This window comes from Mytilus trossulus, chromosome 13 (genome assembly GCF_036588685.1).
Source record: "Mytilus trossulus isolate FHL-02 chromosome 13, PNRI_Mtr1.1.1.hap1, whole genome shotgun sequence".
Taxonomy (NCBI): domain Eukaryota; kingdom Metazoa; phylum Mollusca; class Bivalvia; order Mytilida; family Mytilidae; genus Mytilus; species Mytilus trossulus.
In genome coordinates this window covers 36,305,153-36,329,265 of record NC_086385.1, presented here as the reverse complement: position 1 = coordinate 36,329,265, position 24,113 = coordinate 36,305,153, and the positions used below count along the sequence as shown (strand labels likewise).

Genomic DNA, 24,113 nt, shown 5'->3' with positions numbered 1-24,113 from the left:
AACAGATATACGCTTGACCAACGCTAGAGCTAGATGAAAATGTGTTTGCTGCATAAAATTTTTCTTTCTAACCAAATTTTTTTAAACGTTGTGTGTCGTTTGTTATCGTTTGCTAAACGCTACAACAGTATAGAAACAAGTACAGCGTTTAATTAGCGTTTACTGACCCTGTTTGAACTTTCAGTAATGCATGCACATGGTGTTGATAAACAGACTTATTACAAAAGCTGTACAAATACATCGTTTAATGAGGCTGAAGTTTAAAACAAATGTAGCATTTGTACTAACAAACGATGAAGGACAAACTGTAGACGCATTTTTAGCAAGTGTATAGTTTGTCAAAGCTTATGTTAAGCTTATATATAAGAAAACAAATGATCAAAACATGTGCGCGTTTAGCCGTTTGCATCCATGCTATGTGTTAAAATAATGCACTCTTGGTCAAATTTCTCTGTACGGATACAATTACAGTGGAGGTAATGACGTTGCTAACGTAAAATGTTATTTTCGCGACGTCAAACTATGACATATCGGGAAAAGATGCATTTTTGGACTGATTTTTGTCATTCAAACTAATGTGATTTGAAAACGAGTGCATTATAGAGCCCTATTTTTAAAAACGGCAATTTGTTTTTTTTTTGGCAAGGAGATTATGTGACTAAAATTTTATAAAACTGTAAATAGCGTAATTTTTGGAATTTTGATAAACATCCAGCAAAAAATTACGTTTTTTTCCCTATTCATGAACATTTGATATATATGAGTTATTTCTGAATAAAAATTGCATAATTTTAATGATACTTATAAAATACAGAAATTACCGATTACTTAACGAAAAACAATTTGTCTTTATCCTTTAAAACACAAAAGTTACGTATTTCCTCGAAATGAAAATACGGTCACAAATCTGAATTCTGAGCAAATATACAAAATTTCGACCTCATTTTTCTCAAAAAGTAGCACATGAAGGTATATTTTTCGTTGCATATTTGATTTAATCAGGTAAAAAATAGCCTATATGCAAATGTTCATCAACTTGTAAATACAGGTTCAAAACTGTATCGTATGCCCTACGTGATGCTAATGCGTGACAGCGGTAAAATGCGTTGAGGTCTAAGTTTTTAGAGAGACACAAACTAGTTAACGTTTGAGTGGATCAGATTAAAAGTCTATATGTTTATGATTCAATAAAGGGGTCTGGTCCATCCTCTTCCCCAGAATTAAATGCTTTAATTGAATACAGATGTTAACAGATTCTAAATGAAATACGTAAAAGGTGTTTGCTAATTACATGCATACAACCATAAAATTATACGTTTTGGAATCGGTCGTTTTGGAACTGACAAACTGCATGTTCAAAAAGATTGTTTGAAGTTACACATTTAATATCACTTGTGCACACTTTAATTGACCTCCACGATCAAATCGTGTAAGTTTGCTCCTAGAATGTAGTTTATAGCTTTACATTTTACATTTTAATTTTTGTTTAAAAAAAAATGCTATTTGAGAACGTCTGTTAAAAGATGTAATGTAGTTTACGAAACAGCAAAGTAAGCATCCGTAAAGAACTGACAAAAGTATGAAACTGTGATAGAAACAGATGATTTGTTGTTGTGGCTGCTCATTTTTGATTGTGGTATACTTAGTGCCCGGATAAAATGGCATCTTTTGATAGAAAAAAACTGCTGGGCAAACCATTTGTTTACCCAAATATTTAAAAAATGCATTTAAAAGTTAAATGGTGCAATATTGATTTTAATTGAAATTTGTTATTTTAAAGCAGGTAGCAATGTTCAAAATGAAATATCGGAAAATGCAAGACAGTCAAAGCGTTTTAATGTTTTTCTTATACTAGTACATGCATCTATCAAAATATATAATGATGAGACCTTAAGAATTTTAATAGTACTAGTGACAACAAGCACTTTAGATGTAGTCTAAATACTGTAATTTCTGAGTTACTAACATAGCATTTATCCAATCCTACTAAGAAACTTATAAAACAAAACAGTGTTTGTTTCTTAAATGTTTATTTTATATCGATGACACGGATACATTTATCAGTGTATGATTACACCATGGAAGTATTATATTGACATACTTCCATGATTACACAAATGATCTTGAAACATGCATCGGATCTTGTTAATACCACCTGTGGGGGAAAACCGTGTGAATGATCAAGAATGATATTTGACATGTTTGTCCATCTGTCACGTGCATCAACCACATTAGTATATATATATTTATCTTTATATCATATTGGAATCAATCATCTAACAAACAAACTGCTCGTTTTCGACATATACCTCCGTTACAACAATGGTGAATTGGAAAATTGATAATGGCAAACTGAATATCCAAGGGATTGAAGATTTTGAATATGCTAAAAGCTCCTTGCAGTATAAGAAGATCGAGGTAATTGTTTTTATAATTGTTTTTTAAGGCATGATTGACTAATTTTCAGGCGTCGGCAAAATAATAAAATATGCTATTTTATCAGCCTTGGTTAAAATGTCGAAATAAAGCCGACACAATAGCATATATATACGGGGTTTTAAGTTGGCTCCAGCAAAACATTAAATACGTTATTTTGCCGGTCATTTGAAAAGAATGAATTTAAATATTTTCTTTATGAAAAAAAAAGTACTACGGAAATGTGCATTGTCAACAAAAAACAATCAAAATTATTACTAATTTACATTTTTAGTTAAATGAAATAACAGTTACATCATTTTAGATTTATCAGGATAAACAAAAATAAGAATAATTTTAAAACAATTATAAATAAAGATAAACTGATATTGAGCAAGCATAAATTATGTTGCAATGAAATAATATTAAATTACTTGTACAGAACTGTCACATTCCAATGCTTCATAAATGAATAAGAATGAAATCTTCGATTAAGAGTAAAAATCACAATGGATACAAATTCTAGAAAAACCCTCAAAACTGAATACATATGTATATGTACAGAAAAAACGTGTTTTACGGGGAAAATTGGCTTCCGCTTCCTTGAGCATAAAAATATTTTCTATTTTTCCGGCGACATTTAAAAGATGCAGCCAAAACCGCACTATAATTCAAATATAGTAAGCCAAACTCTAGGTTCAGGATTTTATTATTGCACTGAGCCTTCTCGTGAGCTAAATGCACGCTTATAGCTCGTTGTGCACACGTTACAGATATGATTGACAGGTTGAATGCATCCAAAGTTACTAGCGTGATGGCAGCGTACATGATTTTAACACGTACATCGGAGCTATACGCTGATGTGTGACGCCGCGGTATTATTCTATATTAAAAGCATATATTGTCAGGTTAAGATTGAAACTAAAAGTAATCAAGGATTTCATAGAGAGGTTCATTCCATCATTGTCCATCCTGACATAAACATGATAAATGAATATTTATTTGACAACATATGACTTGAATTGACTCTTCCTATACGCTTAAAGAAATAGACAAATAACTGAACTACTAAGTATAACATAGAATACGGTTGTCCATGAAGCTCACTATAAATAATATCTTTTTGGGACATATTTCTTGTTTGTATGACCTCGCCCTTTTACAAATTTAAAGAGATGAATTAGATTAAACATGCTTAATGTGAAAATACAAAATTTTTCCCTACATTTTATTTCCTCAGGCTTCCGAGATCATCTTATTAGAAAAACAAAAAAATTACCAAGCCGAATCGCTACAGCACTATCTATTTATTGAGACCATAGAGAAAGAAGTAACCATTAATTAGTTCCCTAAAAAATATATAAACCAGTCTATGTTGACACTTAAAGCTATATATGAACTTATATGTAAATGTAAGGGTTAAAGTGTTGCATGTGATACCCTTAGTGCCAGAAACAAAATAATTAAATAAGAGTCTAGTGTTCACGGCCAAAGTATTTTTAATCATGTTTAATCGTGACAGAAAGCCGATGCATGCCTTATGAAAAGAGGTACACTGTTTGATCACCAATTCACGTCTTTATAGTTTTTAAAATTGCTTGATGTTTAAACTGTTAATAACATAAAATGTTTAATAAATTATCCAATAACAGAAAAACAGAAAACAATACCAAAATCTATCAATTGCAAGACGATATCTTTTTCCTAGTGCCATAATTTTTCGAAAATTGAATGATGATACTCATCGTAATCAATATCTTATTATTATATTGCATTAAACAAAATATCTTAGAACCGTTACCTCTATTACGAACTTGAAGGCCCTACGGTGACCTATAGATGTTAATTTCTGTGTCATTTTGGTCTCTTGTGGAGAGTCGTATCATTGACAATCATTCCACATCTCTAATTTTATATTGATATATGGGATGACTTTTTTTTTAATTTAGAAATCTGAAGAATGTAAACGGAATGAGAAAACTATGGCAGAAAAAGATGTCATGATCAAGAACTTGGAGGTATGTTCATACTATTTGATTTGATAGTAATGCCTTTGGCAAAGTGAATCAGTGAAATCTATAATATGTGTATGCAATGTAGTTTTAAGCTATCAACCGTTATATTTCTGTCTTCCTCGCTAAATATCAACGAGCACCCAAAAGAAAACATATATTTATATTATTTTTAAGTTCAGATTTGCACGTTGTGTAACAATTCAGCTTTTTTCGAAAACCGGTCGGGATCAAGTTCGCAGAAAAGGTGGGGAGGGGATGTAAACCCCTGAACATCACGATACATTTGCATTTTTTGTGAACTTCAAAAATAATCTAAAGTTATTTCCAGCCATGTGACATTGCTGGAACGATTTCACACTTAATTGAAATAATTGTTTGCGTTTTACTTCACGTTAAATTGGGCCACATTTGTTCATGTTATATGTCTGTCCGAAATCAGTAATTTAGTGGTCGTTTTGGCTGCTGTTTGTGATCTATGATTTCATTTCTATTTATCGGTCGTTGATATTCACGTTTAAATTTTTATACTCCACCTACAATAGAAGAGGGGCATTATGTTTTCTGGTCTGTGCCTCCGTTCGTCCGTTCGTTCATTCGTCCGTGCGGCCATTCGCTTCAGGTTAATGTTTTTGGTCAAGGTAGTTTTTGAAGAAGTTGAAGTCCAATCAACTTGACACTTAGTACACATGTTCCCCATGATATGATCTTTCTAATATTAATGCCAAATTATAGTTTTGGCCCCAATTTCATGGTCCACTGAACATAAAAAATGATAGTGCGAAGTTCAGGTTAAAGTGTTTGGTCAAGGTAGTTTTTGAAGAAGTTAAAGTTACATCAACTTGAAACTTAGTACACATGTTCCCTATGACATAATCTTTCTAATTTTAATTCCAAATTAAAGTTTCGACCACAATTTCACGGTCCATTGAACATAAACCGTCCGTCGTCCGTCGTCGTTAACTTTTACAAAAATCTTCTCCTCTGAAACTACTTGGCCAAATAAAATCAAACTTGGCCACAATCATCATTGGGGTATTTAGTTTAAAAATTGCGTCCGGTGACCCAGCCAACCAACCAAGAAGGCCGCCATAGCTAAAAATAGAACATAGGGGTAAAATGCAGCTTTTGGCTTATAACTCAAAAGCCAAATCATTTAGAGCAAATCTGACATTGGGTTAAATTGTTAATCAGGTCAAGATCTATCTGCCCTGACATTTTCAGATGAATCCGACATTCCATTGTTAGGTTGCTGCCCCTGAATTGGTAATTTTAAGGACATTTTGCTGTTTTTGGTTAATATCTTGAATATTATTATAGATAGAGATAAACTGTAAACAGCAATAATGTTCAGCAAAGTAAGATTTACACATAAGTCAACATGACCAAATTGGTCAGTTGACCACTTTAGGAGTTATTGCCCTTTATAGTCATTTTTTAAACATTTTTCGTAAATCTTGGTAATCTTTTAGAAAAATCTTCTCCTCTGAAACTACTGGGCCAAATTAATTAAAACTTGGCCACAATCGTCATTGGGGTATCTAGTAAAATTGTGTTCAGTAACTCGGCCAACCAACCAAGATGGCCGCCATGGCTAAAAATAGAACATCGGGGTAAAATGCAGTTTTTGGCTTATAACTCAAAACCAAACCATTAAGAGCAAATCTGACAGGAAGTTAAATGTTGATCAGGTCAAGATCTATCTGCCCTGGAATTTTCAGATGAATTTGATTATCGGTTGTTAGGTTGCTGCCCCTGAATTGGTAATTTTGAGGAAATTTTGCTGTTTTTTTGTTATTATCTTGAATATTATTATAGATAGAGATAAACTGTAAACAGCAATAATGTACAGCAAAGTAAGAACTAAAAATAAGTCAACATGACCAAAAAAGTCAATTGACCCCTAAGGAGTTATTGCCCTTCAAAGTCAGTTTTAAACAATTTTCACAAAATTTGTAGATTTCCACTAACATTTTCCACAGAAACTACTGTTATAGATAGAGATAATTGTAAGCAGCAAAAATGTTTAGTAAAGTAAGATCTACAAACCCATCACCATCACCAAAACACAATTTTGTCATGAATCCATCTGTGTACAATCTTTAATATTAACACAGACCAAGGTGAGCTTCTAGTTTAAGCTTACACTACGGCATATGTTTATTGTTGAATATTGTACAGTAAAATATAGCTGCTTACATCCAAATCAATCTACGTCAATGTGATAGTGTCACTAGAAATCATACCACATCTTTGTATACCTATATTTCAAACATAATATTTCAGTAAAATTAAAAGCAGCATTCACACAGAGGTGAAATTCTTAATATGAATACATTGTTTTAATTTTTTTCTCAGGATTTCGGAGCTTGTGGAAACCGGAAAAGAACTGGTATAATGTAACAGTCCTAGAAAAAAACTAAATCAGGTAAACCATGATATAAATCAAAGAGAGATTACAAAAGAACGATAATTAATGAATTGATTGATAGTCAGGTAGTATGTTTGTTGTTAAAGGCCACAATGTGCACCCTAGGTTATATCATAGACATAGGAAGATGTGGTATGTGTGCCAATGAGACAAGTATCCATCCATGTAACAATTTATAAAAGTAAACCATTATAGGTCAAGGTACGGCCTTCAACACGGAGCTTTGGCTGTCACTGAGCAGCAAGCTATAACTATTACTAGACTGTGTAAAACAATTCAAACAGGAAAACGAATAGCGGTCTAATTTTAAAATGACCGTTCGCATTTATTGGCTGAGAAAATTGGCGTATCTGGAGAGAACACAGAGCATCACATGTCTAATCAACAGAAACAATGTACATAGCATTCGAAGTAAAAAGACTCACTAAGGAATCAATATTTCGATAAAGTCAATGGAAACATCGTATGAAAAGAAAGATGTAGATATATTTGATTTATTTTAATATGCTTAATATGTGTTTGGTTTTCTGTCCCTTTGATTGGATAGTCTCTATTTTACAGGTTACAAAGTCGTATTTGCAGACGACAACATAGTAAGAGTGTTAAGTCTACAGAATCTACGAAAAAAGACATCGAGATGGATTCAGCTGAAGGTGTTTTGTTGAACAAAACACTTTCATATATATATGAACTTACAAGAAACTCACAAGTCATCTGATAATGTTCTCAAAACAGGATATAATAAACAATATCAACAACACAAGGAAGCTGTATTTCCTTGTCCTTGAACAAAAGACATTTCACATCAGTCAAATGATCCTATATATCTATACATGTAAACAAGAATGAACAAGGTTATATATATTGTTTAATTTATATTAGGACATTATCATGATATCTTAATGATAAAAAAACAAACATTCACAGAATAAGCTTGTTTGGTCTGAATGTGCTTGTAATTTAATATGACAAACTGTATGTAGAATAAGAAGTAATTATCACACCATCAATGAGACAACACCAATGACGAAAATAAATAGATGAAAAAGTATACAAAAAATCAATAGATAGATGTGCATAGAACAAGTTATAAATCGCCAAGTGTGTTTCAATATTATGCACATAAAGCTGTTCAATATAGTTGCAATATTAAAACATGTAACAATGTGTCATAGAGCACTCTTTATAGTCATTAGTAAACACAATCTTAGCATATTAAAATTTATGATGATGTACTTACAAACATTTTATTTTTCGTGCAAGTTATTGAGTTCCATCATCAACAGAATTACTTTTATAAATTCACTAAAACATCATCACCGTTTACATACAGGATAGATATTTTCTGAACATCAACAGCTTCAGGAAAACTATTTGATATTTGATAATATCGATATTTAGTATAACAAATTGATTGGAATTGATTTTTTAGTAGTGCGGTCGGTAGTGTCTGCTGATTAAACAACCATAGATTTAAATTCCTTGTTTGTGTGCGTTTTGTGGTTTTTGTGGTTTCGTAAGAATAATATAACAATCCTTTGTGTTTTTGTGGGTTCTTGTTGCTTAGTCTTTGGTTTTCTATGTTGTGTTTTGTGTACTATTGTTTGTCTGTTGGTCATCTTTTTAAACCACGACTATTTATGAGTTTGAATTTTCTTCTGGTATCATTTGTTTCTCTTTGAAGGAGGTTTGTTCCTAATGATGACGATTTAACGTAAGCTCCTCGTGTTTAAAAGCATTCTGTATTCAAATCTGCCTTCTTTATACGGATAACAACAAAATATTCAAACATTTTGTCAGGAATCTGATGTTCAGTAGATGTCGTTTGTTGATGTGGTTCTCGTTTCTCGTTTTTGATATAGATTAATGGTTTTGCGCTAGTCATTTTGGGCCCTTTATAGCTTGTTGTTCGGTAGGAGCCAAGGCTCCGTGTTGAAGACCTTTTTTATACCCATAATGTTGTTTTGTTTACAAATTGGGACCTGGATGGAGAGTTGTCTCATTGGTACACATTTGTTTCATAAGAAGTCAAATGTCTTGACGCTGTCTAAATTTCACGACTTGGGATGACAGTTTTAGTACAAACAATTATTTGATTTCCCGTAAATTTGAATCTTATGAGATTATGGGGAAATTTCCCCAATTTGTAGTCAACAATATCTAACATGAACATGATGAGATTATGGGGAAATTTCCCCAATTGATAGTCAACAATATTTCTATGATTTGAACATAATGAGATTATGGGGAAATTTCCCCATTTGATGGTCAGTAATATCATAGCTTGTATTTTCTTATTAATTATTTTATCGTGGGGGTTTCCGCATTCTGATGTTTTTGGTTGTATATGTGAATGTGGGGATATTTCCCCATTCTTATGTTATTGGTTTTATATGTGTATGTGGGGATTTTCCCCACTGGTACGTTTTTCAATTCAAAAAGATTATTTTTCTTCATTGAGTGGGAAGCTTTCCTCAAATTTGATAACATCAAGTAAGCGCATTTCCATTATCTTAAAGATTTGTGGACAACAAGTGTTTATTTCAATTCACATCGTCAACCGAATTTGAAACCACAAAAAAAGAGAATAAAATAGAAATTCTCTTTTTCAAATAGAATGCGTTTATGATAAACACACATGATTCAAATCACCTATATAAATATTACTGGAACTGTTAATGACTATATCAGTAACAAGATGTAACAATCAATTTACCAAATATAGAAAATTTGTCAAAATAGAAAGAAAAAAAATATGAAACAGACAAAAACCAGATAAAAAAAGTTATATTATAAAATGAACTTATGAATGTTGATATTGTCAATGCCAATTAAAAAATGTATGATAAATAGTGATCTAAAAATAAATCTATTCTATATTGTCTTTCAGATAATATCAAAGTCCATGACTAATACTGTATGTACTTTTTATGAGTTAACGAATGGAGAGGAATCAGAAGGAACAGGTTAGTAATACATAATGATTAAGTTAGTTCCCCTCTCTCCATTTAATCTTGACCAAATTTATCACTTAGTAAGTATGTAAATTATGTATAGAATTCACAATTAATTGTCAATCAGTAAAATCATAAATAGTTCAAAAGAACACTTAACATGCTTAACATTGCTATATTTGTTTCTGTTAATTATTCAAATAAAAGTAGAATGTGTCTGAGGACATTAATACCCCTGCTGAAGCTTGCTTATAATTATGTGAAAATACTTTTGAGAGGGAAGGATGACAACTCATTTGATAAATGTAGGAGTTTTTGCTTTATTAATTAAATAACAATATTTTGGGGGCTATTTTCTTAAATACTATGATTATCAAAGCTAATATAGATATTAAAATATCTGCTATGGCTGTGGTATAACAATAATTAAAAATGTCAGATAATGTATTTAGGTAACAACTTTATATAGCAAAATTGATCAGTTAGACAAAATCTTCTCAATTTTTATTGGGCTATGATCTTGAAAACTATGATTGTCAGAGAAGTACACATATATATATATATTAAAACTGACGAGGAAAGGTAACACACGGCCACTGAAAGCTTTATTATTGTAGAGCCCAGGTGCTTGTGTGGTCTAGCGGGACAGCTGCAGTGCAGGCGATTTGGTTTCACAATATCACAGAAGCATGGGTTTGAATCCCGGCGAGGGAAGAACAAAAAATTTGCGAAAGCAAATTAACAGTTCTAACATTGTATGTTTAGAGGAGTTGTGTTTATATATGTTTTACATGCACAGGTATAAAAATTGCGGTTTTTATCCAACGCATTCATAGGTTTGAACTTAGTTTTCAATTTAGACTTGTTTATATATATATAAAATAACTGGCATATCTTCAAATTAAACTACACAGTGAAAATCATCCGTCAACTCCTTTAGCAATTTTTCATTTTTTGATAAAACTTTTAATAGTCATGTTAGTAGATAGACAAACATTATCTGACATTTTTAATTATTGTTATACCACAGCCATAGCAGATACTTTAATATCTATATTAGCTTTGCTAAATGTTAGGTATGACTTAACACTTTCACTTCTGTTCTATGAAGAACAATTTTTTATATTTTATAAAAAAATATTCTGTATTCCATTACTGTATACCTTAAACAATTTTTTATTCATTAACATGTGTACATTATTTTATTTGGCAGCATGTTGTCTGAGGTTATGGCTGTCTTTGTGGTATCATTTAACATCTCACCCCTTATTTTAGTGATTTTCTATTTACATTGTGTCATAGATCAAATTTATTCATTTACTGTATGTTCACTTGTTTGTATTTTTTGATTGAATTAATCCATTTTAATTGATATTTTATAGCTTGTCTGTTATGTTGTGATGTTACACTATTGTTTCTGGTTACGGTGAAGGTTGGTTCTTCTTAAAACGTTTAAACAGGCAGCATTTGTTTGCACCTGTCCTAAGTCAGGAACCTGATGTTCAGTGGTTGTCATTTGTTGATGTGGTTCATAAGTGTTTCTTGTTTTTTTATGTAGATTAGACCGTTGATTTTCCTGTTTTAATGGTTGTACACTGGTCATTTTATGGGCTCTTTATAAAGTTACAATGTAACCTACCTAATCTGACACCAACATCCTGTTTTAACGGGCACATTTTCATGCTTCTAAAATAGGTCTATCCTTGCAGAAAACCTGAGTATTCCAACACCCTGCTTAATTGGAACATTTTTTTCTGGTCCCCCAAGTGTGTCGGATAAGGAAAGTATTACTGTATATGCAAGTGAGGCCATCATATATGTACCATGCACTCATTGTCCATTTATTTTCAACAACAATTCAATCCACAAATATTGCCACTAAGCTTATTGTGCTTCTGTAAATTAAATTTCAAAGTGTCTTCCTTCATGTTGTTAAACTACAAAATGTATTATAACTTTATTTCATTGTCAGAAAAAAAAACCATTCAGTTCATTATTTGTTAAAGAACTAACATGATTTTTCAATTATATATTTTTGTTTCAGAATTTCATGGTCTTGAAAAGTGGTTATTATTACGAGCTATAAAGACTTTAGAGGCGCAAAGAAAAGCCGAAATAATGATGTTTGACGATAGTGAAGGTGTCAAGTTCTTTTAACTAGTGCAATCTGTGATATACATGTAGTCATTTTTATATTATTTGTATAGTAATTGTCGTACTATTAAAATATCATATATTGTAGTACTATTAAAATATCATATATTGTCGTACTATTAAAATATCATATATAAATATTTTCTGTATGTTTATGAGAGAGTGCCAAAAAAATAATACAAACAACATTTTTTAAATTTACTGGGTCTGAAGCGCTTATCTGGATTTGTCTTTATCAGGAAGTCTCAAAGCAGAATTTTGGAAATCCAAGAATGTATTAGGATAGAAAAACGTTGAAGAGTTCTAAAACAAAAAGTACTGAAAAAAAATTGAAGAATCCATCTAAGGTCAACTTTGCAAGAAGGATTTATAACCTTATTTTCTTTACAATTTCAAAATTTATTAACATGAAATTTTAGACAGTTTGTTATAAATCATGTCAGTCAGTAAGTACTGACTTTTGAGTTGATGATTCCCTTTGGGACTAAACTCTAAACATATTAAAGAAACCTTGCAACAACTAAGGGATCTTCAAGTTTCCTTTTGTAAGCATGGTTAGGCAAACTCTCTGGTTATTTTCAACATACCATTGCTCCCACTATTCAACCTTATACTTTCGTGTCATGAACATAGATGATTGGCAAGCAAAAGCCAATCTATATATTGACTACATGTTCTACTTAAAGTAAATTTTGCTGTTTCAATGCATCTTCTAGCCAATTTGCATTAAAACTCCATCAAAGGCTTACCAGGAAAACATCTTTCAAAAACCAGTACTTTTTAGTCATAAACATCTCATTTTAACTTATCACCATTTTTAATCCTATATTTACATGAAACTAATCTTTGACGTTTAATGGAAAATATCAAGGATCTGCCATCAACACAATTTCCTCAATGAATTTATTTCAACAAATTCATGGACCAGTGGTATTTTTTGTGCGAGAAGAAACATCGTGTAATAGTTGTATCGAAAGATTTTTAAAATTGATATTGTTTTATATGCACCAGTTCTAAGTTTTGGAGTGTAAGGGCGAAAAAATCATTGTATAGTTGTATTATCATTATGCCAAAATTATATTACCTCTGTCAAAAAGCATTAATTTGGCCAATTTTAGTTGATATAATATATAAAATAATCAAATGTGTAATAATGTGTTATATGTCTCTGTCCCTACATAACAAGGTATCTTGCTGGTAATCTATTTTTTCACCACTCTATAGTAGCTTGAAAAATACAAGCATACATTTTATAGAAATGAAGAAAGAAAGGCTAATAAGTTCATCAGAAGTAAATGTCACAAGAAATAGAAAGCAATTATTTATTTCATAAATTCTACACCAAAAAAAAACCAGCAAATATACTTTGAAAAATTGTTCTTTCACACAAAACCGGCTGTACCCATCAGGAAAATTTGTAAAAATTGAATACTATGCTTGTTTTTGTTGCTCTTCAGCGAAGTAAAAAAAAAAAGCAGGACCTACATTTATTCTGTTTCTAGTGGAGGTGGCATTACCAATTTATTATTGGTTACTAGTTACGTTACAATAGTATTTGATATGCAGTTGTATTACCATTGGCACATCTTATTTCCATGGAAATTATTTCGCTCCTCTCCCTCAGTCATAGTCTATTGACTTTGAATTGTTTGCATTGTTCACATGTTACAAAGTTTGTGGTTATATTAGTTAAAGATAAACCACAAATGTTAAGTCAATGGTATTTGGTATGCAGTTGTATATTCATTTGCAAGTCTCATTTCCATTGAGATAATAGAGCTCGGTCCTACCACCATGGTTCATTGATTTAAAAAAAAACTTTTGCATGATTTACTAGTTTCAGTTGGTGTAGAGGTTAGTTTTCAGGTAACCACTTATAAGTCAATGATATTTGGTATGCAGTTTTATATGCATTGGTTTTTTTCTCATTTACTTAGCATCTTTCGCCATACAGATTCACTTATGGTTCATGGACTTCGATTGCTTTTCATAGTTTGCATATTAAAATTGCCATTAAATTTCAACATTCGCATTTTACTATCAAAATAAAAAAAAATGCCACTAATATCTCGGTATCAAGAGTTTATAATGGAATTGATTTTTTTTATCAACCCGCGTACAGGTGGCTCCTCCTTTATGCTTGGTTTTGGGTTTTGAACCCCCTTTTAAAATGGCTGAATCCGGTTTATCCCTGTCAAATAGAGATCAACACTTTCTTTACAAGATATATTATGTCAAAAAGTTTCAAGTGTGTAACTGCATGTCTTTTACTACCACACAGCGACATTAGTAAAGTAATTCTGGTTGATCAAAATTGTGAGTGTGCTCTTTGAATGACAAAACTATTTTATATTTCTTCCTGTGTGACGTTTACACTCTGACGTCAAACACGCGACTCTACACTACAGTTGATGAGAACCTTGCCATTCGGTCACCGGGCTTCAAATATTTCAATTTTTTATGGGTTGATTTAAAATACATATACAAGTAAGCAATGAATGTAGTTTTTGATAGATGCTTTTTGTGCTTCTTTTGACACACTTTTGTGGATGAAGATGAACTTGGTTTATAAAAGAAGGACAGAAAACAATTCAAAAGAATTTAAGCAAATTAAACTCTAGCAAATGGAAGATGATAACTCCCGAAGAAACCGAAAATCCACAACTTGTTGAGATAAAGCAGAACATTTTAAATCATAAGAAACAATTACTCAAGGAAGTGGAATATTATGCTGATAATCTTGTTCAAGATGCTTCTCAGCACTATGAAATCTGGAAACAGGAAGAAGAAACAAGAACCGATAAAAACATTGACATGTTGCATGAGAAGAACGAAATGTTGGAAACAATTATCACATCTAGAGATTTTAAGAAGTTCCTCGGAGATTTTGATAATCTGCATTCCTCTTTAAATGAAGATTAATTGCAAGACACCATGACTGTTCAATCTTTTCCAAACTTTGTTCCTGCTGAATTTACAGTGCTTAATTTTGGATCCCTGGAAGGAAAGAGAAGATTTAGAGAAAACCATTCCCAAATTAGATTTAAAGTTACAAATCAATGGACCACAGACTTAAGAAATATACAATATATTATTAGAAGTCTTGATGGCAGCATGTGGATAGCGGACAGCGTGAATGAAGTGTTGCAACACATTAAACTTGAAAATGACAATGTCAAGGTATAATCAGATTTTAGTATGGAGATTTTTGGATTAGTAGACATCTAACAACGTTCTTGTGTCAACATGGGCAAATATATTAAAATCAACCAATGAAAGAACAAACCAAATAACAGACTCTGCGTTTAATGTTGCTCCAATGATATCAAGGAATGTTCATATCACAAGGGATCGGGAAGTTATAATATCAGCCATATCAAGATTTTCGGCCACAAGAAGAAGTTCTAGTAGTCTCATTGTATTGGACCAAGCTGGAAAACTTATCAATAAACATGAGAAAAACAGAAACAATAAACCTTTATTCACACTTCCTTATCAGGTTATAAGTACTAGAAACGGAAATATCTTTGTAGTGGATCAGATGAATAGTGATGGTAAAGGGAGAGTGGTTGTAATTGATCAGGAAGGAGAATCCAAAAGCATTTATACAGGTCATCAATATGTCAATACCAAATACAAACCTTTTACGCCCATGGGAATACTTGCTACTCCAGCAGATAACATTCTGGTTACAGATTGGGCTAACCATCTTATCCATATTTTGAATCACGATGGAGATTACATTTTATACTACAGTTTGAAAGACATTGGAATTCATAATCCATTTTCTCTTGCTATGTCGACATCAGGCAAATTATTTATAGGATGTACGGAGTTTTTTCCTCTTCCTTTTCTAAAATATTTCAAGAGGGAAACTTTACGAGGTTGAATATTCATTAATTTAGTGAGAAAAATATTTCAACAAAATCGTGTACATTTAAAATAGTACGAAATAGCACGTAACTGAACCCTTAAGATAGTTCCTACAAATCTGCTATAAGGACACAAGAGAATAAGATATCTAACTTGACTAGTTATAATTAGGTTTGTAAATAACTTGTAATGCAGATGTAACATTGTGAATAATATAAATACAGTGTAAATTAACCAAAAACTAGAAATTACAGCATTATTTGGATTAATCATGTATGTATGTATTAATATAAAAAATATCATTTTAATTCAAAAAATGAGAATTGGTACTTTTTTATGGAAAAATAACTAAAAGTCAAATATGATGACAATAAAGACAAAGCAGAGATTAAACGTTTATAAAGCTCAGAAAACTTCAACATAACCAATATATTACAAAGAAACATAATCACATCCTTTGTTTTTTTTTTTATTATATTGTTAATTTTTTAAAGCACTACATAGTATAAGAGATAATCAAATACCCTGCATTCTTCGACTGGAATAATGTTAGGAAGTTATAATGGAAACATCAGATCACAAGAAAGGTTTTTAAATGTGTGCAAGGCAAAATTTCTTTAAATATTCTGTTTGATTGTAGGATCTATCTGTTACATTGTACATTCAAGTACACATGATGGTTTTCTTTTGGCATTTGTTTTCTACCATACTTATACATTGCGCACATACATACCTAATACTCGAGGTCAACATAATTGAAAGTCTATATATAGCCTACAAACATTGACGAAGAGCTGATAAATCTAAAACTGACCTGAAGTAAAATCATTGTCTCTCTTTTTTTTTTTGTCCCCCCTGAATTTATAAAAGCTCTTCTGGCGCATTTTTTTTCTATTCGCGTAGTGTCTTTCAGTCGGCTGTCTTATTTGTTTTAAAAGTCTTTTCCTCTAAAAGTACTAAAAATACAAACGTGTCTGAATGATACTCAGGGAATTAAGTATGCATATAGATTGTTTTGTAATTGGCCCTTTCAGAATCTAAAGAATCATGGGTAATTCTATTGTTCGTATCCCAAGATGAAAATAACGCCACGTCATTGGTTAAATTTCCATTGTTTATTACATTTTTAAATAATCAGGTCGTTTTGGTGTACACTTTTGAAAATATTACCAAATATGCATTAGATTCTGAAACGGCGTTCCGGTCAGTCAAAAACATGTTTCCTATGGTAAAACAAGAACAAAGTGGTAAAATGCATTACTAGAACGTAATTGTCTTTCATCTCGAAAACAAAAAATACAAAGGGAAAGCCGAAAGAATACAAATGATACGAATGTCCTTAGCTAACTTCCTCCTATTTTCCTTAAAATTATAAGCTGATTCTTTATCTAGACCCAGACAACAGTTTTGTCTTACGAAAGAATGTATTCCATTTTAAAAAAATTACTGCCTGTAAATGCATTCTTCTTAAATGTTTGTTTTTCTTCTTTCTCCAAAACAAAAATAGATAGAAACTGCCAATTGTCAAAGGCCACTTTGTGAAACCAGTGGATTGACTCTTCGAGGAGATATGATTCTTAAAAGAAAACATTAAAAAGGACCTATAAAACAAGAGTAGCCTGAAGCAAGTTCTGTGCTTGTAGAAATCAAAGCATATTATTTAACTTCGTCGCTGAAGGCAAGAACAGGTTTAGTAACTCTAAACTTCGTCAGTCCGACCGTCCATCCGTCCGAAACAAAAAGTTGTCAACGTATTATATGCTTCTATTGGAGGGACTGATTTTGTATTTATAAATATAGTCTGCAGCTTGATAATTATGCGTTGCAGCTTTGTATAGTGTGTAAAAATTATGCATCTGCCATGCAGCAATTTCTGTTTGCTGAAATTTTGAAGTTTCACCACAAGGACATTATTTTCAAATTTGTCTTGGCTTGTATGTAAGGGGATGAATTAAGTCTACTGCTTTATAATGATCATGTGCGTTCTGTTAGCTATGTTTGATTTCTTTTCAACCTTCATAGTTAAATGAAACTTTTCGTCGAAGTTTCCTTTGATTGTATCAGAAGAATTGATCTTATATTTGGTCTGCAGCGTGATAAGACATGATTTAACAAACTTTACTAAAATCGTTATGAAACTAAGGTTTCAACTCCCTCAGGCAAAGTTGGCTATAGATGAAATGGCTATTTATTTTAGGTATTTTTTACATATAAATCTTCAACGATTTTCGTTACATATACATCTTCGGATTTCAAATGTTTGGCTTTGAGCGTTCCTGAAGAAGGTAGATCCAGAAAAGCGCTTTTGACGCAGGAAATTATTAAACGTGTTGTTTTCAATTTTTTGATAATGATGATTTTTTTAGTGTGTAAGCAATTTTAACATCGCCCGTGTTGCCACTTCCTGTATTTTTTTTATTTTTTTTTATAAAATTTTTGCAACACTTTGGAAAGTTAATATACGACGTTGATGGCTGTTGAGGTCTTATCTCATTTTTTCTCTTGCAACACCCTAGCTGATACTTGAGTGTTAGAACAAAACAGAAATGGGGCGAAATACCAGTATAGTTTTTTTCAGGGCTGTTTCATGTTTTGCTGCAATATTTTAAATTTCCCAAATTTTCAGTCTCAACTGAAACTTGTGAAAAATGTACCTGATCATAGCTATTTTAAAAATAACGGTTGTTCACATATACCAGGTAATGAGTATTTAACTACCACTTGGTCGTTACTGCTGTTAGCGAGTTCATCAGGGATCACATCCTTCAGGGTAGCGGTGTTATTAAGACTTGAGGATATTATCACTACTATCAGTCACACAGATATTCAACAACCGTTGACAGTTGAGATTTGTTGTATGGGACATTATGATTTTGATTAATAAGAACTTTCACATGGATTTTGAACCCAAATCACATTGAAGCTCAAATAACGCATACACTTCATTGTCTTGAAATTTAACATAAATTTGCATTCTGGTCTTCCATTTTGTCATAAGGTATATTTACTGAAATAAAATGGCTAGCATATCCAATCTAATTGCGGGATTACATGGGACCTTGTAACATAGTATAACTTATAATTATATAAACACTGGTTAAGAGTAAACAGAAAGTATATCCAAATTAAGTTGACAGTAGTTGGCCGTTGTTAAAATCACGTAAACCGGAATTTATGATTGAGCAACCAAATACAATATGTAGAATCAAAAAAGTTAAATATGAATCATTATGAAATGAGTAATTCCTAAACATATTTTTAAAGAAAAAACATATCAAACGTAAACGGTAAAAATATATATCATGTGCTAATATCTGATTTCAAATCAAATCAAAATTACTTTCATCCGTTTTCTTTGATAGAAAATATAATGTTAAAACTATTCTAATAGGCGTTTAAAATGTGATTTTCTTCATGTTTTAATGATAATGGTTAAAATAAAACCAAAATTAACTTTTGATATCTATCAATACGTGGGCTATCAAAAAGACAAAGCTGTTACATAAACATAAGCAAACCAATTTATAGATATTTCATGCAAACACACGACATTTCACTTAACTGACGAAATGTTGAGAATAGTTATCGGTTTGGTTTGCTTTTTTAGCGTGGTCCATGCAATTGGTAAGTATATTGTATTATAATTTTGCTTTAAACATAGTTTCTACTTATAACATCAAAATTTCAATCAACAAATCAAAACGCATATTGATGCGATATGAATGTTAATCACGATTTGTACTTGACCGACATGCTGAGCCGAGAGTTAGACTTGCTCGTACACAAGTGAAATATCAGCAAGTAAACATGACAACCTACTAGGATTTACACACGTGTTTGCTCTTAATCTCTTATGCAGCGTGATGTCTTCGTTGAATCTATGACGTGTCGCCGCGAAGAGAACACGTAACCTGTAGAACGACCCCTGAGGGGTTAGCTTATTGTATGTAGATGATTCTTACACTCTGTGAGTTGGAAAGTATGTTGACATGTTTTGAAATGTATTAAGCAAATTATCCTACATTTTACACTTTACCTTTACCAGCATAAGAATACAAGCATTTGACTTTTGGAAATAATGTTATATCTTTTAAAATATCTCTATGACGACAATAAAAAAATTGTTTCTTTAGATTTTATCTTTTATGTCTACTAGTATCTATCATTTCTGTTCATTGTATTTGTAAATATCTTTGAAACTTAATATATTAATGACTACTATAGAATAGTCTTATATTGCTTTCTTTCAGATTGCCCAGACGGTAAGTGGTTTAGACTTTAATTTTGAAATACTTTGATATCATACCTCATAAATATATTACATCAGCTCAATTTAGCATGCCTTTCAGAATGTATTGTTCCCAACGCTCTTTAGACTTGGTACGGCATTTTGGCTTTTTAACCTTATTGATTCGATCATCAATGTTGAGTTCTTTCGTAAAAGAATCGTACAACTGGTGTTCAAAAGTATCAGCCTGGTATCTTTAGATGAATTTAGTGTTTTGTATATATACACTAGAATAGTGATTAAAGAAATCTTCCAATATGTTTTAGTTTTTAATATGTATTTTGTAAAGTTGAGAACATGTATCCACAATTTCATTTCAATAAATAATTTGTCTAGCATTTAATATCCATTTTTATAATGTCAAGTTATTAGTTCACAATTTTCAAAACAAGGACTAAAATCTTTATCAATTTTGAGTAAAACCAGCAGTGCAACAACGTTAATAATTTTGTGTGTATCATTGTTGAAATTTTTTAGAGATGATCTAAAGAAAATAGCCGATTATAACATTTAGTTTGTACGTATTTGTGCAATCATTTCAAATGTCTCCCAATTACTATATCGAAGTACGTCCATGCATATTGTTTGGCCATAAGTGTATTGATTATCCTTTTTTTCTTCAGAAATATGTGTAACAGAAAATTGTAAAAATTTTCCGAAGGCTGTACCCAAGTAAGTATGACATACTATGAATTGCTATCATTCGTTGAATAATTTTTTTAGTATTCTAAATTTTGGATTCATTGTTCTAAGAATAGTCATTCTTTTATCTATATCATGATTTATATTTGCAAGTCTTCGTTAAGTCTTATATTTGTATGTTAAAGTATAACCATGGCTTAGCTTTAACTCCAACAAGAAGTGTATTATTGATTGGGTATTGACTATTCACCATGTTCACCTTTTATAACTCAGATTGTATTTGCAATAACATACTGGAGAAAGAATTGTGGAAAATTGATAAGTCTTTTTTTTTTCGAAAGACTTCAAACATATATGAAATACGGTATGATAGTTTTCGGGGATTCTTTTCCACTGAGGTTCTTGGAATTTTCTATACAATTCTAGGTAGTTTAGTTTAACGTATATGGAATTAGCAAAGCAAACGTCGTGTTGTAGTTTAAACAAGTACTGTTCTTAAAACATATTGATCAAATATAATTTTGCTTGCCATTCAAAATCACATGAGATAACACCCGATTCTAGGTAGAATTTTTATTGCTCAATATTTAGTTATCTATTTGGTTTTTTGTATACAGTTGTTTGATTTTTAGTCATGTCAATTAATTTTCGACTTATAATTGTAAATGCGTTTTTGGATCGTTCGTCTCTCTTTTTCATATTCATCAATATTCAAATTTTATTCATGTTTGATATTTTTTTTTTGAGTTTGACACGTGAAGTCGTTGAGCACAACAAATACAAGAGAAATAAACAATTTGTATGTATATTTAACGATAGATAAATTCCTGGTTTGTAATCCACCCTTCTATAATGGTGGGGCATCTGGAGAGTCCAGATAGAACAATGCACTGACCTTCGACAATGAAACGGTAAAATATAGGTAAACCTGCTGATGTTTTATATCATACGTAAGCTTGTTGCGAATGGAAGAACTGTTTTTATATCAGATTAGTTCCGAATGGAAGAACTGTTTTATATCATATTAGTTCCGAATCGAAAAAGCATTCCGGAATGTTATTTTCTGTTGAAGAATTATCGCTAGATTGCTTTGTTTACGGAATAAGGGGTGCTTGCCAATATTTTCCAAGAAGAATCTTATTAACAGAATTGCTCATATCAAGGATTTCAGTTGCATTTCTTACAATACGGTCTGGCTCCTTCTCTTTCTCGTTGTTGGATGGCGTATACTGTTGCTTGCATCTTCTTCATTTGAAATTTGGTGAACATTGTGTCATTGACAACCATACCACATACCCTTATTATTATTTTTTGTTTTTTAACGTTAATCAAATTTCCGTTGACACTTCGACATTGGTTTACCGCACGGCCTTAGTATTGGTAGGCTAATGATTTCTGAAAATAAAATCGTTTGACCACGTTCCCATCGAGGCCCTTTCAATTTCAACTATGTATATTTGTTTTATTTATTAGTAATCAATAAACGTATTTTGTTTTCAGAGCCCATGCTGTAAATGAAAACTGTACGTGCTATTTTGAAGTAGACGGAAAGAAAATAGAAACGTTTTTATGTAAGTTTACGACAGTTCAGTATCTATTATTCTATTTTATTAAGCACACCATGTATTTAAATAGCTTCTATATAGACGTCCTCTGTAGATCAAGAGTATGATCGAGAAGTCTAACACATCAAACCATTAATCACCCCTTTGACTAAAAGCCAAATTTTATTTTATACGTAGAGCGTAAGTTACAAACCAGACATTCAAAACTTCAATAGTAGAAGGAACATTGTCACATGCAATGGCGAAACAAGCGGTTGGAGTAAAATGTACAATAATTGTCTATGTTTAGGGGGTATAGATCATACATACAATTGAGAAATGAAATAGGGAATATGCTAAAGAGACAACAATCCGACATAAGAGCACACAACAGCCGATTGCCATTAATGGGTCTTTACGCAGAGAGAAAATCCCACACCGAGAGGAAATTAGCTGGCCCCTAAATAAAACTATGTACTAGTCCAATGAAAATGGACGTTACACTAAAATCATATACATGAACTAAGATTAAAAACAAAAAAGACTATCAAATGACAGAAGCTCCTGACAAAATCCTCTCAAGTTGCTTTTGATTACTCAGTGGCGGATCCAAAACTTTTCCTAAGGAGGGGGGGACTCCAGTCATTCGTCAATGATTCCCTATATAATCAACCAATTTTTTTCCCACGAAAGGGGGCCACCCCCTGAATCCGCCTATGCTACTTACTGATTTTGTTTATCGACACTTCGTCGTCATATGATCGATCATTTCAATACAAATCATTATTTTATGTTTATAATGATAAAGACTTGTGGATATGCATTTATTTTCTTTTTGTGGTTAAGGTAGATCTTTTCAAACGCTTTTATATTCTAGGCGACATAGAACACGTTTGCACTGCTGAAAATCCAATATACCCATGCGAGTATCCTCTGCCATGCCAAGAAAAGAAGTGTGTAAAGTACCCTGCAGCAAAGTGCTAGTAAGTTGTTTTCAAATATATGATTGTGGGGATGGGGATTTAAAATAATAATTGCACACATTAACTAGTATTGTTTTATATTTTGCAAATGTATTGACATGGATTGTATCTATTCCAATTCGCCTTTTCTGAATCTAAAGGTCTAAGGGTAATCTTATTGTTCGTACATCAAAATGAAAGTAACGTCCCGTCATTGGTTGAATTTCAATTGTTTAGATCGTTTTTAACCAATCACACCGTTTTGGTGTACGCTTTTGAAAATAGTACCCAGAATGCATAAGATTCTGAAACTGCTAATTAGTCTGACTTTGAAGCACTGATACAACACACCTTTGGTTAACATTTTCGCATGTCAAGTCCTGTTCATGATCTTAAAAATATAAGGCAGTTACATTAAAGGGAAAATGTACAATTTCAGATAAATTGAGATCTGTGTTAACTTACTCACGATCTCAGATAGAAAACAAAATTTAAATGTATCCTTCTACTACATCTATATAAATATTGAAAAATTATTGAAAACAGGCACTGATGTTGATATATAAAGTCCAGCTTTCTCTCTTTTCAAACATTTTATTCAGTTTAAATAGTTGTAAATATTATTTTTTTACAAATGTTTCATTTACTGAATCAATGTTGGAATTTGTAAGAAAAGCAACAACCGGCCTTGCTTCTTTTGGTGTTCATGTTCATCTCTTAGATTCTTTTTACATTGATTAGACTGTAGTTGAATAATCTTTTTAATAAATTTGAATATTGGTAACAGCTGTCGTTCTAATTTTTCTATATTTTTATACAGTAACTATGTGTGTGGAAC

The 24,113-nt window shown here is 31.7% G+C and overlaps 1 protein-coding gene and 1 long non-coding RNA gene across 2 annotated transcripts in view; both read left to right on the top strand.

The window, feature by feature from the left end:
• The window catches only part of LOC134695451 (vacuolar protein-sorting-associated protein 25-like), a 49,973-nt gene extending 37,981 nt beyond the window's left edge, over positions 1 to 11,992 (top strand). The window contains exons 5-6 of the mRNA XM_063556704.1: positions 9,749 to 9,824; positions 11,857 to 11,992. Coding sequence (XP_063412774.1) covers positions 9,749 to 9,824; positions 11,857 to 11,969 — 189 coding nt within the window. The 3' untranslated portion in view covers positions 11,970 to 11,992. The remainder of the gene's footprint in view (positions 1 to 9,748; positions 9,825 to 11,856) is intronic.
• LOC134695452 (uncharacterized) lies at positions 2,252 to 7,901 on the top strand. The gene is made up of 4 exons (XR_010102768.1): positions 2,252 to 2,418; positions 4,365 to 4,433; positions 6,786 to 6,855; positions 7,420 to 7,901. It is a non-coding gene; the product is annotated as an uncharacterized LOC134695452 (long non-coding RNA).
• Positions 11,993 to 24,113: the final 12,121 nt, after the last annotated feature.